The sequence below is a fragment of the Oncorhynchus tshawytscha genome, linkage group LG18 (genome assembly GCF_018296145.1).
Source record: "Oncorhynchus tshawytscha isolate Ot180627B linkage group LG18, Otsh_v2.0, whole genome shotgun sequence".
Classification (NCBI taxonomy): domain Eukaryota; kingdom Metazoa; phylum Chordata; class Actinopteri; order Salmoniformes; family Salmonidae; genus Oncorhynchus; species Oncorhynchus tshawytscha.
Window position 1 is genome coordinate 805,522 of NC_056446.1, and position 15,348 is coordinate 820,869.

The following is a 15,348-nucleotide window of genomic DNA, read 5'->3' on the forward strand; positions in this document are numbered from 1 at the left end:
GTGTGGTGACCTGGCCAGACATTTGTGATGTCATTCTGTGACCCCTCCACTCTCCTCCTTTCCTGAGCCCATGCCCTCAACAGACAGAAGAGCAACACCAGCAGAGCTACAGCTCCACTCATTCTGAAATGACACCTCCTCAGAAATGATATAGTCTAAAATGCTCAGTTTGCCAATAGTTAATTAGGTAGCTAGGATATATCAGTGAGCTAACAGCAATTCATTAATAAGTCAACAAACGCTATCATTGTCGTGACTAGTTTATGATCTTTAATCTAAAGTATACATTTATAAACATCACCTTGCATTAATAGATGAGTTAATATATATTAATAAATAGATAATAGATTAACATAATTAAATTAAAAGGGTGAACTCCTACGGCAGTATGGTAGAATAATTACAAGATTGTGTGTCACGTGTGCTCCCTCTCCGGCCTTTAGGTTACCAGGCTGCTTGTTATGGCGCACACCTGTCACCATCGTTATGAACACCTGTGTGTCGTCAGACTCACCTGGACTCAATCACTTCCCTGATTACCTTCCCTGTATATGTCACTCCCTTTGGTTCCTTCCCCAGGCATCATTGTTTCTGTTTCATGTCTGTCTGCTGTTAGTGTTTCTTGTTTGTATTATGTTCCGTTTATTTATTAAAACACTTACTCTCTGAACTCGAATCTCAGCATGCTCGTCACAGAATGACATCTCACCTAAAGGAAGCAACAGGGAGTGTTTTAAAAAAAAATCCCCGGTGGGAATGACCCCGGATCCGGGAGCTGCTGCAGGATCTCATGCCTCGGACAGATCGCCAGGCCTCCTCTGCCTCTGCCAGTTCGTCAGGCTCTCAGGCCTTAGCCGGTTTGCCAGGCTCCCCTGCCTCGGCCGGTCTGTCAGGTTCATCAGCAGGGGTGACCGGTCCGCTCCTGATCCCCGGGATTGTCCCTTTGGTTGGCGTCCTGTGGCTGGGGCCGAACGCGTCAGGGAGGGGGTACCATCACGTATGCTATCTCCGCCGCTCTAGGTCGCCATGCTCCTGTGTCTCAGCCGGACTGGTAGGTTTCCCGCGCCTCAGCAGAGGTGACCGGTCTGCTCCTGATCCCCGTAATCGTCATTTTGGACGGCGTCATGCGGCTGGAGCTGCACGTCCTAGGTCACCAGGCTGCTCGTTATGGCGCACACCTGTCACCATCGTACGCGCACCCACACCACATTTAAAAAGTTATACTTTTTATATAAAATATACTAAATATATTCACGTCACCAAGTAATTGATTAAAGCACACTGTTTTGCAATGAATGTCTACTGTAGCCTCAAAAGTACTCTCTGGGGTTGCACCATAGTGTTGATGGTAGACAGCTAGTTTCTGTCCTCCTTTGGGTACGTTGACTTCAATACAAAGCCTAGGAGGCTCATGGTTCTCACCACCACCTTCCACAGTAATTATGACAACTTCTGGAGGACGTCATCCAACCTATCACAGCTCTTGCATGAATTGACTGCATGAATGTTGTCCTCCCAATCAAAGGATCAGATAATTAATCTCGTACTGAAAGCCTAAGCTACAGCTAGCTAGCACTGCAGTGCATAAAATGTGGTGAGTAGTTGACTCAGAGAAAAAGACAATAGTTTTCAACAAATTAATTTCTTCAAAAATGGAGGAGCAAGAGAGAGCTGTATTTCGTAGTATTTAAAAAAATGCTTTTACTTAAATATGCACTATACAGAAAATTCTAATAGTTCCCTTAACTTCATATTGTGACAAAACAAGCAAGTAGAGAATCACTGTACCGTCTAAACCTCTGTGAAATATATTTCCCATAACCAAAAATATTGTATTTTCAGGTGTTTGAAGCTGGTGTACAAAACCGAACATAAAAGATGCAAAAAAAGAAATATCTAAGAACGGAAAGCATAGAAATAGAGCACATAGTACAGGTCTAACACTTTTTAGACTTGCTTTCAATGATAATGACAGATCTATAACACACATTTCTATATGAATTTGGTTGCTTCGACAAAAAAGTTATATATTGCAGCCAGCTAGCTAATGCAGCTAGCTAGTTTATCTAGCTGCATTATTGTTGGTTTGTTTGCTAATGAAGCGCTTCACAATTTGTATTATGAAAAGTACTATAGAAGTTTAATAATTTTTCCCATACTCCTGATAGTTTGGTTTTTCATTGGAGGCGGGAGCACAGAACATAGACGCAGCTGTCTAGTATCATATCACTTGACATGGAAACAGCAAGAGATCTATTGGCTTCAATCAAGTGTGTTTTAACAGGTGAATGTAATCTCCCGTTAGTAACATTTTAAGAAATCAAGAGACAACCAACGTTAAATTATGCCTGTTTTTTTTGCAATCGACCAAGGGTGTCCACATGTGTGGTGGTAATGTTTTCAAAACCACTGTAATTCAGTAAGTAAACACTGGAGGGCGCTATGGCTCTTAAAACAGGGCTACTATCTCTATCAAACAGCTGGGGGAGTGGGAGACAACATGAGAAAAAAGGCATTAAAACCAACCAAGCAAATCCAGAGGCAATGAAGTGATATAAATATGTAAGAAGCAGATTGAACCCACTATTGACAGGTAGGCTAATTGTGTCTCTTTTGAAGATTAGCGGTCATTGTTGTTTGTGAACATTTATAAGCATTGAAATGAATGTCCTTTATAATAATTGATAACACATTTATAAACAATATGTAATTAAAGTATTCTGGCTTCAATGATCAATTCACATCATGGCTCCATTTTGTAAGTGTGTTCTGTTTGGTTCCTCTGACTGAGTTCGTCAAAGAGATGCAAAAGAATGGAGTCAAATAGGTTTAGTGAAAAGTACACATGTGCACTAAGGCAATGCCTAATGGAGCTTTTTATTTTTCAAGTCATGGTTTCATCTACCCAAATGCAAACTGTTGATAAGTTTTGTTTCTCCAGATTTATTACCATTGGAAAATCGTGTTGTTTTTCAGCAACCGTTTCTCAGTAACTCAAGAGGACCTTTGTACTCACTCCAGTAAGTCTGGTCTGGTCTGGTTATTGAATGTGTTGGTTGTAGTAGTGGAGATTAACACCCACTGTGGTCAACACTGAGGCTTTGGTTATGCCATGTTGTGAAACTGGACAAACCTAAATCAGACTGCTTCATTTATTGCAATGTACACACAGAGAAAGAACAGGGTTAGCAGAGCTTGCGTTCGTTAGTGCATACAATGGAAAATGTTTTAAAATGCTTTGCAATGGAACATGAAATGAAGTGTTACTTACTGGACAAGCCGCAGTAGTCCCTCCCTGTTCCAGTCAGTTTTTTTCCTGTTTGGTGCCCAATGAACATGTCCCAGGCCTTTGCTCTTACGCTGGCCAAAGCTGAGTTCTCGCGGGAGGTTGTTTTGTTGTCTTTGACAGAAGAAGGAGGAGAAAGAAAGTTATGGCTGAAAGAGAAATAACAGAGAAAGCAGAGGGCTCATTCCTGAAGAGAAAGCAACCTAAGTTAATCTTCCTTGGATATAAATAATTGCTTTAACTCTGTGGAAAAGTAGCAACTTTTGGTAGTAAAGGAGGGAAAGAAACAAGCTTGGTTGCCAAAAACATTTCAGACTGTCTTGTCAGAATGGATTCTGATTGGCTGGGAGTAGACCCAGTAGTGGGATGGCCCAATACACTTCCCAACCTCTGGGTTTCTGTTTAACCAAACTCCATTCCCCTTGGATTTTTTGGTTTGAGCCTACGAGTTGCAACCTACGTTTGACCTTCTCTCTAACCCAATAGCCTTGGCAGTGAGAAATGTATGTACCTAGTTCACGTTCAGTCCGGAGTAGGCAGGAATGCCACGGAAAAGTCCATAGACTGTGATAAGATACTGCTGGAAGCCTCCCCAGTTGCACTGAGAGAGAACGAGAGACAGAGAGTGAGAAAGAGTGGGCGCTACACACACACACACACACACACACACACACACACACTGATAAGAGGAGTTGCCTAGACCACTATGTTGGAGTGTGGATCACTTGGTGGCTGACCTGGTCCTCAAGAGACTAGATCCACTTCTGGACATTGCATTAACTCTGGTAAGTCATTCTTATGTCTCTTACTTTTCAAATATTTATAATAACAAAAATAATAATACAATTATTGTATAATAATATAGTTGTAATTGTAATCTGTTATTACATTATTATAAGATATTGCAACATTGCATGTTTCAGTTTGCAGTTTCTGGCTTGTTGTATGGGTTTGCAGTTTTCTAGCTTTTTGTATGGGTTTGCAGTTTTCTGGCTTGCTGTATGGGTTTGCAGTTTTCTGGCTTGTTGTATGGGTTTGCAGTTTTCTGCCTTGCTGTATGGGTTTGCAGTTTTCTGCCTTGTTGTATGGGTTTGCAGTTTTCTGCCTTGTTGGATGGGTTTGCAGTTTTCTGCCTTGCTGTATGGGTTTGCAGTTTTCTGGCTTGGTGTATGCGTTTGCAGTTTTCTGGCTTGTTGTATGGGTTTGCAGTTTTCTGGCTTGGTGTATGGGTTTGCAGTTTTCTGGCTTGGTGTATGCGTTTGCAGTTTTCTGGCTTGTTGTATGGGTTTGCAGTTTTCTGGCTTGTTGTATGGGTTTGCAGTTTTCTGGCTTGGTGTATGGGTTTGCAGTTTTCTGGCTTGCTGTATGGGTTTGCAGTTTTCTGGCTTGCAGTATAAGAGCTTTGTGATTTACATTGGTAAATGAAAAGCACTCTCCAAATGTAATTTATTATTATTATAGTTGTAAATGGCACTTGTGATGTTTTCAATTGTTCATAATGGGATATATGTTGCACTGTAGTTGTAGTGGATGCAGTTCCTTTTTCTGTTCTCTGGGCCTTTTAAAATCCCATTACCATCTATCCATTATTATTTCTCTTCATTTCTCCACCCATCCATCCATCCATCCAGCCATCCAGCCATCTTTCTCCAGTTGTCAGCCATGCTTTCCTTCGCCGCCCTCACCCTCCGTCTAGGGTCCACAGGATGCAGAGGAGGCAGGCGCAACCTGGCGACAATTGTCTCGGGCAACAAGACGTCTCAGTGAGTAGCCTATGACTCTGTGATATCACAGCATGTTGGAGTGAAGGTGCCTCATGGAGGTCATGGAGTTTGATACGGGGGAGTGCTGAATGTTATATTGTGTCTGTTCTTTCTTATTTATTTATTTTACCTTTATTTAACTAGGCAAGTCAGTTAAGAACAAATTGTTATTTACAATGATGGTTGACTAAAAGACAAAAGGCCTCCTGTGGGGACGGGGACTGAGATTAAAAATATATATGTATAAATATAGGACAAAACACACATTGAGACAAGAGAGACAACAATACATAAAGAGACCTAAGACAACAACATAGCAAGGCAGCAACACATGACAACACAGCATGATAGCAACACAACATGGTAGCAGCACAAAACATGGTACAAACATTAATGGGCACAGACAACAGCACAAAGGGCAAGAAGGTAGTGTAATGAGTGTGTTTATAAGGTATTATGGGCATGGGATTCATTGAAAATGTTACCAATGTTTCAATGTGGTTGTTCGTTCTACGAGTGTGTTTATAATGCATTATATCAGCTTCATAGGAAGTGTAACTAATGTTACAATGTGGTTGTTCTTGTACAACACAGGCTGGTGAGAGAAAGGTTGAAAGAGGACTTGGACCAGATGAGGGGCCAGTTCCCTGGCTTCCGGCCAGGTCTGGTAGTGTTGCAGGTGTGTCTTTTCCCTTTTCCCATTATCCTGCCAACCCAAACTGTGTCGTGCTCGCTTGGATATTTTCTCTTCACTTTGTCCTTTCCAGCACAATTCCAGCAACTGTGTTGTGGAGGATTAATAATGAGGCCGGCTCAGTACAGCTTGCTTCAGTTTGGCTCAACTCTGCACAGTAGTGTGAAAGGCCCTTTTGTGGACGTTTCCTTATTTCATTACCAGAGTGTTTCTTTTGAGCTGTTTTTCTTTACTTAATTCTTTTTCTTCTTTTCTAATTCCACACTTCTTCAGATGAGCTTTAGGTAAATGTGTTGATTGTTTTGCTCTCCTCATAGGCTACTTTACTGTTGATTTGTTTTCTAACTCTGAGGTTTCCTCTCTGTAACCCTTCCAGGTCTTAAATAACCTTGCTAAAATATTCAGAAGCCCAATTCTTTCAAAACAACAGAATGTACAGTGAGTGTACAAAACCTTCGCAACACATTCCTAACATTGAGTAGCACCCACTTTTGCCCTCAGAACAGCCTCAATCCATCAGGGCATGGACTCTACAAGGAGTCGAAAGCGTTCCATAGGGATGCTTGACCCATGTTGACTCCAGTGCTTCCCACGGTTATGTCAAGTTGGCTGGTTGTCCTTTGGGTGGTGGACCATTCTTGATATACATGAGAAACTGTTGAGTATTTAAAAAATGCAGCAGCGTTGCAGTTCTTGACTCACTCAAACCGGTGTGCCTGGCACCTACTACCATAACCTGTTCAAAGGCACTTCAATATCTTGTCTTGCCCATAAACAATCCATGTCTCAGTTGTCTCAAGGCTTAACAATCCTTCTTTAACCTGTCTCCTCCACTTCAACCCCTTCTGGATTTCACAGGAAACATCAGTAAGGGATCATAGCTTTCACTTGGATTCATCTGGTCAGTCTGTCATGGAAAGAGCAGGTGTTCCTAATGTTTTGTGCACTCGGTGAATAATGAAATGTTTTCAGTGTTCTTTTTTGTTTCAAATTGTAAACATTGTTTTGTTGAGTAACATGTATCCCAACACCACAAGTAGATTGCTGTTTTCTATTTCTTTTGTATAACTTCTGTTTTTATCAACTACAATGAATCATTTGCATTTAGTTATACATTTAGTAATTAATGTCATCTCTACACTTATTCATCAGTTTTTGCTCTGCTTACTCTGTGGTAGGACAGCTGATATACAGACTTGGGAACATGCTCTTTATTTGTTGTTGATGTGTAGCTGGAGAGCATTCGATCTCCATGTTTAGTATTTGAAGCTGTGTAACTTGATAAAACAACATACATACAGTATATTCAGTATTGTTTTGTTATTAAAATCCTATTTGGTGTGTGTATCTCTAGATGTGTTTAACTATACTTATTTTAAGCAAACCAAAATTTCACCAACTGGGGACAAATAGTATTTCTAGGGGTTAAGGTTAGAATTAGTGTTAGGGTTAGGAGTTAAGGTTAGTTTTAGTATCTAGGGTTAGGGAAAATAGGATTTTGAATGGGACTGAATTGTGTGTCCGCACAAGGTTAGTTATACAGGACTGTGTGTGTGTTTCAGGTGGGTGACAGAGACGATTCTAACCTCTACATTAGCATGAAGCTAAAAGCCGCAGCTGAGGTAAGCACTGTGGCAGCAGAGCGTCGATAGTAACACATGCTAGCTATTTGATGTATACTTGCAATGAGAATGCTAATCACTGCCACCATTTCTATAGATTGGAATCAATGCCAGCCATGTCAGACTGCCAAAGACTGCAACTGAGGATGAGGTAAGAAGTACAGCCACTACATCCATGTTATGTTTTGATGAAAGTTTGGACACACCTACTAATTCCGGGGTTTTTCTTTATTTTTACTAGTTTCTACATTGTAGAATAATAGTGAAGACATCACAACTATGAAATAACACATATGGAATCATGTAGCAACCAAAAAAGCGTTTAAAAAAAATCAACATATATTTTATATTTGAGATTCTTCAAAGGAGCCTAGATGACAGCTGTCACTGTGGTAGTAGAGAGGAGGAGGCAGGAGGCAGTCGCAGGTTTAGTACTACTGAGTTTATTTTAACCTCTTGATTCTAGTGAATACAGCCTCAAGCTCATTACCATAACGCAACGTTAACTATTCATGAAAATCGCAAATGAAATGAAATTAATATGCTAGCTCTCAAGCGTAGCCTTTTGTTAACAACACTGTCATCTCAGATTTTCAAAATATGCTTCTCCACCATAGCAAAACAAGCATTTGTGTAACAGCTAGCGTAGCTAGCGTAGCATTTAGCGTTAGCATCAGCAGGCAACATTTTCACAAAAACAAGAAAAGCATTCAAATAAAATCATTTACCTTTGAAGAACTTTGGATGTTTTCAATGAGGAGACTCTCAGTTAGATAGCAAATGTTCAGCTTTTCCTGAAAGATTATTTGTTTAGGAGAAATCGCTCCGTTTGGTGCGTCACGTTTGGCTACCAAAAAAAAACGAAAATTCAGTCATCAAAACGCCGAATTTTTTTCCAAATTAACTCCATAATATCGACTGAAACATGGTAAACGTTGTTTAGAATCAATCCTCAAGGTGTTTTTCACATATCTCTTCATGATATATCGTTCGTGGAAGCCTCCTCTCTCCTCTCAATCACTGGATGACTGCGTGCAGCTTGTAGATTACGCACCAATTTAGACAAAGGACACCGGGCGGACCCCTGGTAAATGTAGTCTCTTATGGCCAATCTTCCAATGATATGCCTACAAATACGTCACAATGCTGCAGACACCTTGGAGAAACGACAGAAAGGGCAGGCTCATTCCTGGTGCATTCACAGCCATATAAGGAGACAATGGAAAACAGAGCCTCAAAAATTCTGCTCATTTCCTGTTTGAAGTTTCATCTTGGTTTCGCCTGTAGCATGAGTTCTGTGGTGCTCACAGATAATATCTTTGCAGTTTTGGAAACGTCAGAGTGTTTTCTTTCCAAAGGTGTCAATTATATGCATAGTCGAGCATCTTTTCGTGACAAAATATTGCGCTTAAAACGGGCACGTTTTTTTATCCATAAATTAAAAGAGCGCCCCCTATATCCAAGAAGTTAACAACATAGATTAAAGCGGGAAGAAACCTAAATGCTGTTGTGAAAAAATACATCTTCAGAAACAAAAAGGCACAGGGTGAACACAAAGTGCAAAATATAAAGCATTCAGGAAATAGTAGGAGAGATTCCACTCAGGAAAAGAAGTAACATTTGCAATGACTGACAAAGACAAATGGCAGAGGGAGTATGTATACAGTGATAGAGTGGGGATTGGAACCAGGTGTGTGTAATGATGACGAGACAAGTCCAGGGTTGATGAGTGAAAGGCGTTTTCCAGCAGTAGGTTCGCCAGCAGCTAGAAGGCCGGCGACACCGAATGCCTGAGTTGGACAGGAGGGGGAGCCAAAGCGAAGGCTGGTGTGACAACAGCTTTGCACACTATTGGCATTATCACAACCAGTTCATGAGGTAGTCACATGGAATGTATTTCAAATAACAGTTGAGCCCTATTAAAAGTTAATTTGTGGAATTTATTTCCTTCTTAATGCGTTTGGCTAATCAGTTGTGACAACGTAGGGGTGGTATACAGAAGATAGCCCTATTTGGTAAAAGACCATGTCCATATTATGGGAAGAACAGCTCAATTAAGCAAGGAGAAATGACAGTACATCATTGCTTTAAGACATGAAGGTCATTCAATGCGGAAAATTTGAAGAACTTTGAAAGTTTCTTGAAGTGCAGATGCAAAAACCATCAAGCGCTATGATGAAACTGGCTCTCATGAGGACCGCCACAGGAAAGGAAGACCCAGAGTTAACTCGGCTGCAGAGGATAAGTTCATCAGAGTTACCAGCATCAGAAATTTCAGCCCAAATAAGTGAATCAGGCCTTCATGGTCAAATAACTGCAAAGAAACCACTACTAAAGGACACCAATAATAAGAAGAGACTTGCTTGGGCCAAGAAACATGAGCAGTGGACATTAGAAATCTGTCCTTTGGTCTGATGAGTCCAAATGTGAGATCTTAGGGTCTAGCCGTCGTTTCTTTGAGAGACGCTGAGTAGGTGAACGGATAATCTCTGCATGTGTGGTTCCCACCGTGAAGCATGGAGGAGTAGGTGAACAGATAATCTCTGCATGTGTGGTTCCCACCGTGAAGCATGGAGGAGTGGTGAACGGATAATCTCTGCATGTGTGGTTCCCACCGTGAAGCATGGAGGAGTAGGTGAACAGATAATCTCTGCATGTGTGGTTCCCACCGTGAAGCATGGAGGAGTAGGTGAACGGATAATCTCTGTATGTGTGGTTCCCACCGTGAAGCATGGAGGAGTAGGTGAACAGATAATCTCTGCATGTGTGGTTCCCACCGTGAAGCATGGAGGAGTAGGTGAACAGATAATCTCTGCATGTGTGGTTCCCACCGTGAAGCATGGAGGAGTAGGTGAACAGATAATCTCTGCATGTGTGGTTCCCACCGTGAAGCATAATGATGGTGTGGGGGTGCTTTTCTGGTGACACTGTCAGTGATTTATTTAGAACTCAAGGCACACTTAACCAGCATGGCTACCACAGCATTCTGCAGCGATACGCCATCCCATCTGGCTTGCCGTTAGTGGGACTATCATTTGTTTTTCAACAGGACAATGACCCAACACACCTCCAGGCTGTGTAAGGGCTAGTTGACCAAGAAGGAGAGTGATGGAGTGCTGCATCAGGTGACCTGGCCTCCACAATCCCCGACCTCAACCCATTTGAGATGGTTTGGGATTAGTTGGGAAGCAGAGTGAAGGAAAAGCAGGAAAGGTGCTCAGCATATGTGGGAACTCCTTCAAGACTCTTGGAAAAGCATTCCAGTTGAAGCTGGTTGAGAGAATGCCAAGAGAGTACAAAGCTGTTATCAAGGCAAAGGGTGGCTCCTTTGAAAAATCTCAAATATAAACTATATTTTGATTTGTTTAACACTTTTTTGGTTACTAGAAAATTGTGGTTAGTTGTAGAAAATAGTCAAAATAAAGAAAAACCCTTGAATGAGTAGGTGTGCCAAACGTTTGACTGGTATTGTACATGCTCCTATACGGCCAGAGTAGTGTGTGTATTTCAACCTACTTGGAACACACTGGTTGAATCAATGTTGTTTCTACATCATTTCAATGAAGATACGTTGAACCAACGTGGAATAGACGTTGAATTGATGTTTGTGACCAATGGGAAGAGCCTGAACAAGGAGCATCTAAAATATAACATAGATATGGATACAACATTTGGCACATTTGCGTAAGAGGGGCATTGAATCCTGTACCTAAGCAAAAAAAATACAGGCCTTGAAAAGCATTTGAAATATAAAAAATCAAGCAAGTTTGATATTGTGAATACTCCTCAGATATTAACTTTTAAACAAGTTTGATATTATTTTAATAATAGGGCTATGTTGTTATTCTGTACTAGCACTTCTTCACCAATCCCTGACCACCACTCTAAAACCTTGGCCTGCACAGGTCCTCCGTAGAATTGTAGAGGTCAATGAGAACCTAGAGGTCCACGGCCTCATTGTCCAGCTGCCCCTGGACTCTATCAACCCCATGGACACAGAGAAGGTGACTAATGCCGTGGCCCCAGAAAAGGATGTGGATGGGTAAGTGACAACTCTCACAGGGAGCCTGCATGTGCTACTAGGGGTTGGAACCTAAATCATTTTCCAGTTGTTTTGTTCTGAACAAAACCATTGTTATTTTTTTCCCGTTTCGACCAGCAAAATAAAGTTCTGAACAAGTTCGAACTCCCCAAAAAAGTACCGGTTCATGTCGTTCCTTTCTGTCCTTTTTAAACCTCTGAAATCCTTCTCTTTTCTTTACATTTAGCTCAACATTAAATTACTTCACCAACAATGCAGTGTGCTATGGAGCAGACAAGCTATAGCTCAGTGCGTTGTTTACAACGCATGATGGAAAGACAAGTGTCAGGCACAAGATGCAGCTGAGATTTTGCGGGTGGGGAAAGAGCGAGAGGGTGGACGAGAAGGCTTTGTTTGAAGCACTGGGCATCTTGTGATGACATGCATTCTCTGAATTAGGCCCACAGAATTCTACCTATGGCTTTTATGGAGGAACTTTGAATGTATTTTAACTTCAGAGTTGGCTTAATGTTGGACCAGAGAAGCTAGCTAGCTAACAAGCGTGTGTGTGCAGAGCGGCACCAAAATTAAAAACCCTTCTTACCTTTTTGTAGATAATGGATCTAATGTGACATGTGATAACTATAGTATCCCTAACTAGCACTGGAAAGGTTCATCCATTCTTCTCTAATTAAAAATCACGCTCCGGATCTTCTGAATCACGTTTGTAACATCAGTAGGCTACTGCTATGTTTCGGAGGGGGATGGGTAGATAGCCCACACGCACACATATTAGCAAGATTTTCAGCTGGCAGGCAGATGATGGAATAAGTTTCTGATTGACAAAAAGGGAGGGCTTTGCATAGGTGCTTTGTTGCATTTTTTTGTGGGACTAGAAAAAAATGCCTGGATAAAATACTTTATTAACCGGTTCACATGCTTTTAAAATAACAGTTATGTTCCAGAACAGATAGATCACTTTCGTAACGGGTTCTGGTCCTGTTTGTTGATGCCTTTCTTTTCCAGTTTTCAGTTCTGTTCCCTGAACCGGTTCCAACCCCTGTATGCTACTATTGATATTAACATTGAAACATACTATTACTATTGTTTGTACTGTGAGTAGTAGGCCTACTGTTACTTCTGTTGCTACTGTTACTATTAGCTTACACAGTCACACCTTTCACAATAAGCTCATAGTGGCAGTGAGGAGCTGTTTGTCACCAGGGTTTTTAAGTAATCACTCGTTTACTTTTTTACACTTAACAAATACTTAGATATTAACACAGTGTATAGTTATTTATATTTGAGGGACAAACCTAATTTGAGCAAAAGAGTCATTTTACTGCACTTGCAATCCAGCAGCCTATTAGCACAATGGACGCTCTTGACCTGTCTTGAGAGTAACATGACCTGCTGAAATCAGTCTCTATTTAGTTTAATTGTTCTTCAGTTTCTGAGCAAAAGATAAGTCTGTCAGTTGTAAATATCGTAAACATATAAAATATATGTTTATTGGTCATAATGCTGACAAGGTAAAAATCCGTCGTTCTGCCCCTGAACAAGGCAGTTAACCCACTGTTCCTAGGCCGTCATTGTAAATAAGAATGTGTTCTTAACTGACTTGCCTAGTTAAATAAAGGTTAAATATATTTTTTAAATAAAATAATAATAAGCGTTTCCCCACCCAACACACAAACACCACCACCACTACGACCCCCCCCCCAAAAAAACAACTCCCAAACACATAAAAAACAAACATTTCACACACACCACAAACACTCCCTGAGGCTCCGGTCTCTTCCAGTTCCATCTGACTCCCTTTGGTCTGGTTTCAGCCACCATGATTTGTGCTGTCTTGCCAACTTCTATGGTCATGGCCATTTGGGCATCTGGTCAAAATAATTGCACTATAAAGGGAATTTGGTGCCATTCAGGACGCAGACCTCCTAAGGGCAAATAGTGTAGTATCTTTTCTTGTGTGTGTACACAGCCGTTTGATTCAAGCACTGGTGTGGAACTAGAGCAAATATATTGAGGGTACGTGATCGAGCTAGCGCATCAGTAAGGTTTGTTGGAGGCGACAGAGTGGACTCTTTGAAGGGGTTTGGATAGTGTTTAGGCAGACTTGTACAAGTCATTTCTCACACTGTGGGAGAGCTTGGAAAATAAGCTGGTCCAATTTAGACAAGCTGGTCCAATTTAGATTAGCTGGTCCAATTTAGACAAGCTGGACCAATTTAGACAAGCTGGTCCAATTTAGACAAGCTGGTCCAATTTAGACAAGCTGGTCCAATTTAGACGAGCTGGTCCAATTTAGGCAAGTGATGAGTACAATTGATTCCTTGTCCACATCTTAGGGCAGTAGTGATTTGTTCTGCAGGTCGTATAAACTATGACACAAGTCAGAGGAGGCCCCAATATCAATCCATGTCCCCAAAATACCTTCCGCCGATTGGAAGTTTAGAACATTTCCGGAAGCTCTCAGTTTATGGAAGTGTGTGTGTCTGGCACAGTCGGCATTGTTTGTTTGATTGTGTGTGTGTGTTTTATAGAGAGCGAGAGTGTGGGGTGGGGGATCAAGAGAGAGAGAGAGAGATGCTACCTATTCCTTAGCATCCATTGCATGTGAAATGTGATACTATAGATTTGTATGTGTGTGTGTGTTCTCAGGCTGACCAGTATCAACGCGGGGAAGCTCTCTCGGGGGGACCTGGGGGACTGTTTCATCCCCTGTACTCCTAAAGGCTGCATGAAGCTCATTAGTCAGACAGGTGAGGGTCACACACCTCTTATTGTTGCCATGGAGATTATTGTATAATAGCCGAACGATACACAAACACTTCCCTTGAAACGCACATAAGCACGAAACTGGATACTTTTCCTTGTTTAGGATGCTTGTCAGGGTCTTAATTGGGTTTGTGCTTTATTGATAAATGTATCATACTGTATGACCGGACCTGACAATATTTACATTATATAACATTCTAAAATAAAAATGTACGTAATAATTTAAAAAATCATCACTTGAAAATTGCCAAGTATGTGTATGTGTGAGAATAAAATGGAGCAATGTGTAATGGTCCCCAATTGTGTCTGCACGTATAGGCACGTCAGTGGCAGGGAAGAACGCTGTGGTGATTGGCCGTAGCAAGATTGTGGGAGCGCCCATGCATGACCTGCTTCTATGGAGCCATGCCACCGTGACCACCTGTCATTCCAAAACAACTGACCTGGCTGCACAAGTAACACCATCTAACCTGACCCCAGATCTGTGTGCGCTGTCTTGCCGACTGCATTGCTGTCATTTGGTGTGACAGTGATAGAAATAAAGAGACGGCAGAACAGCACTAATATATCTGGACTCAGGCTAGCATCCCATCCCCTTCTTGAACAATCTTCCAACTGCGTCCTATAATCACTTGGTTGAAAGTTCACGTCCTTCCTCTCACTGATTTTATTACTGCATCTGTTGAAGCATGAAATGGTCCCCTCTTGTAATCGTCACCTGCTTTTGAATCCTTCAGCACCATTTAGTGCACTTATTTTTTAATAGATTCAAAATGGTCATAAAAAAAGTTGCGTTCATCAGCTAACTCCACAAATGCGCTCAGTTATGTTCTATTTGGCTAAGCACCTTTATTTAGATGTAATGTGTGTAAAAATATACTGTATATACTGAACAAAAATATAAAAGCAACGTGCAACAATTTCAAAGATTTTACTGAGTCACAGTTCATAGAAGGAAACCAGTCAACTGAAATGAATTAATTAGGCCCTAATTTATGGATTACAAGACTGGGCAATGGGCGCAGCCATTGGTGGGCCTGGGAGAGCATAGGCCCACCCACTTGGGAGCCAGGCCCAGCCAATCAGAATGAGTTTTTCCACTCAAAAGGGCTACAGACAGAAATACTCCTCAGCACCAGAGAAATATGTTTTTGTGCATATGGAACATTTATGGA

General features: G+C 41.4%; 1 protein-coding gene across 5 annotated transcripts in view; it reads left to right on the top strand.

Annotated features, from left to right (window-relative positions):
• The first annotated feature begins 3,433 nt into the window (after window positions 1–3,433).
• Window positions 3,434–15,348, top strand: part of LOC112217304 (C-1-tetrahydrofolate synthase, cytoplasmic) — a 45,361-nt gene continuing 33,446 nt past the window's right edge. For 2 of the 5 annotated variants that reach the window (XM_042300575.1, XM_042300576.1), the window contains exons 1-8: window positions 3,441–4,071; window positions 4,918–5,049; window positions 5,644–5,728; window positions 7,306–7,365; window positions 7,463–7,516; window positions 11,271–11,407; window positions 14,057–14,157; window positions 14,492–14,628. In XM_042300575.1, the coding sequence (XP_042156509.1) occupies window positions 4,949–5,049; window positions 5,644–5,728; window positions 7,306–7,365; window positions 7,463–7,516; window positions 11,271–11,407; window positions 14,057–14,157; window positions 14,492–14,628 (675 nt within the window). In that variant the 5' untranslated portion in view covers window positions 3,441–4,071; window positions 4,918–4,948. Of the gene's footprint in view, window positions 4,072–4,917; window positions 5,050–5,643; window positions 5,729–7,305; window positions 7,366–7,462; window positions 7,517–11,270; window positions 11,408–14,056; window positions 14,158–14,491; window positions 14,629–15,348 lie in introns of all 5 variants that reach the window. The other 3 variants (XM_042300578.1, XM_042300577.1, XM_042300574.1) reach the window with 3 other exon arrangements.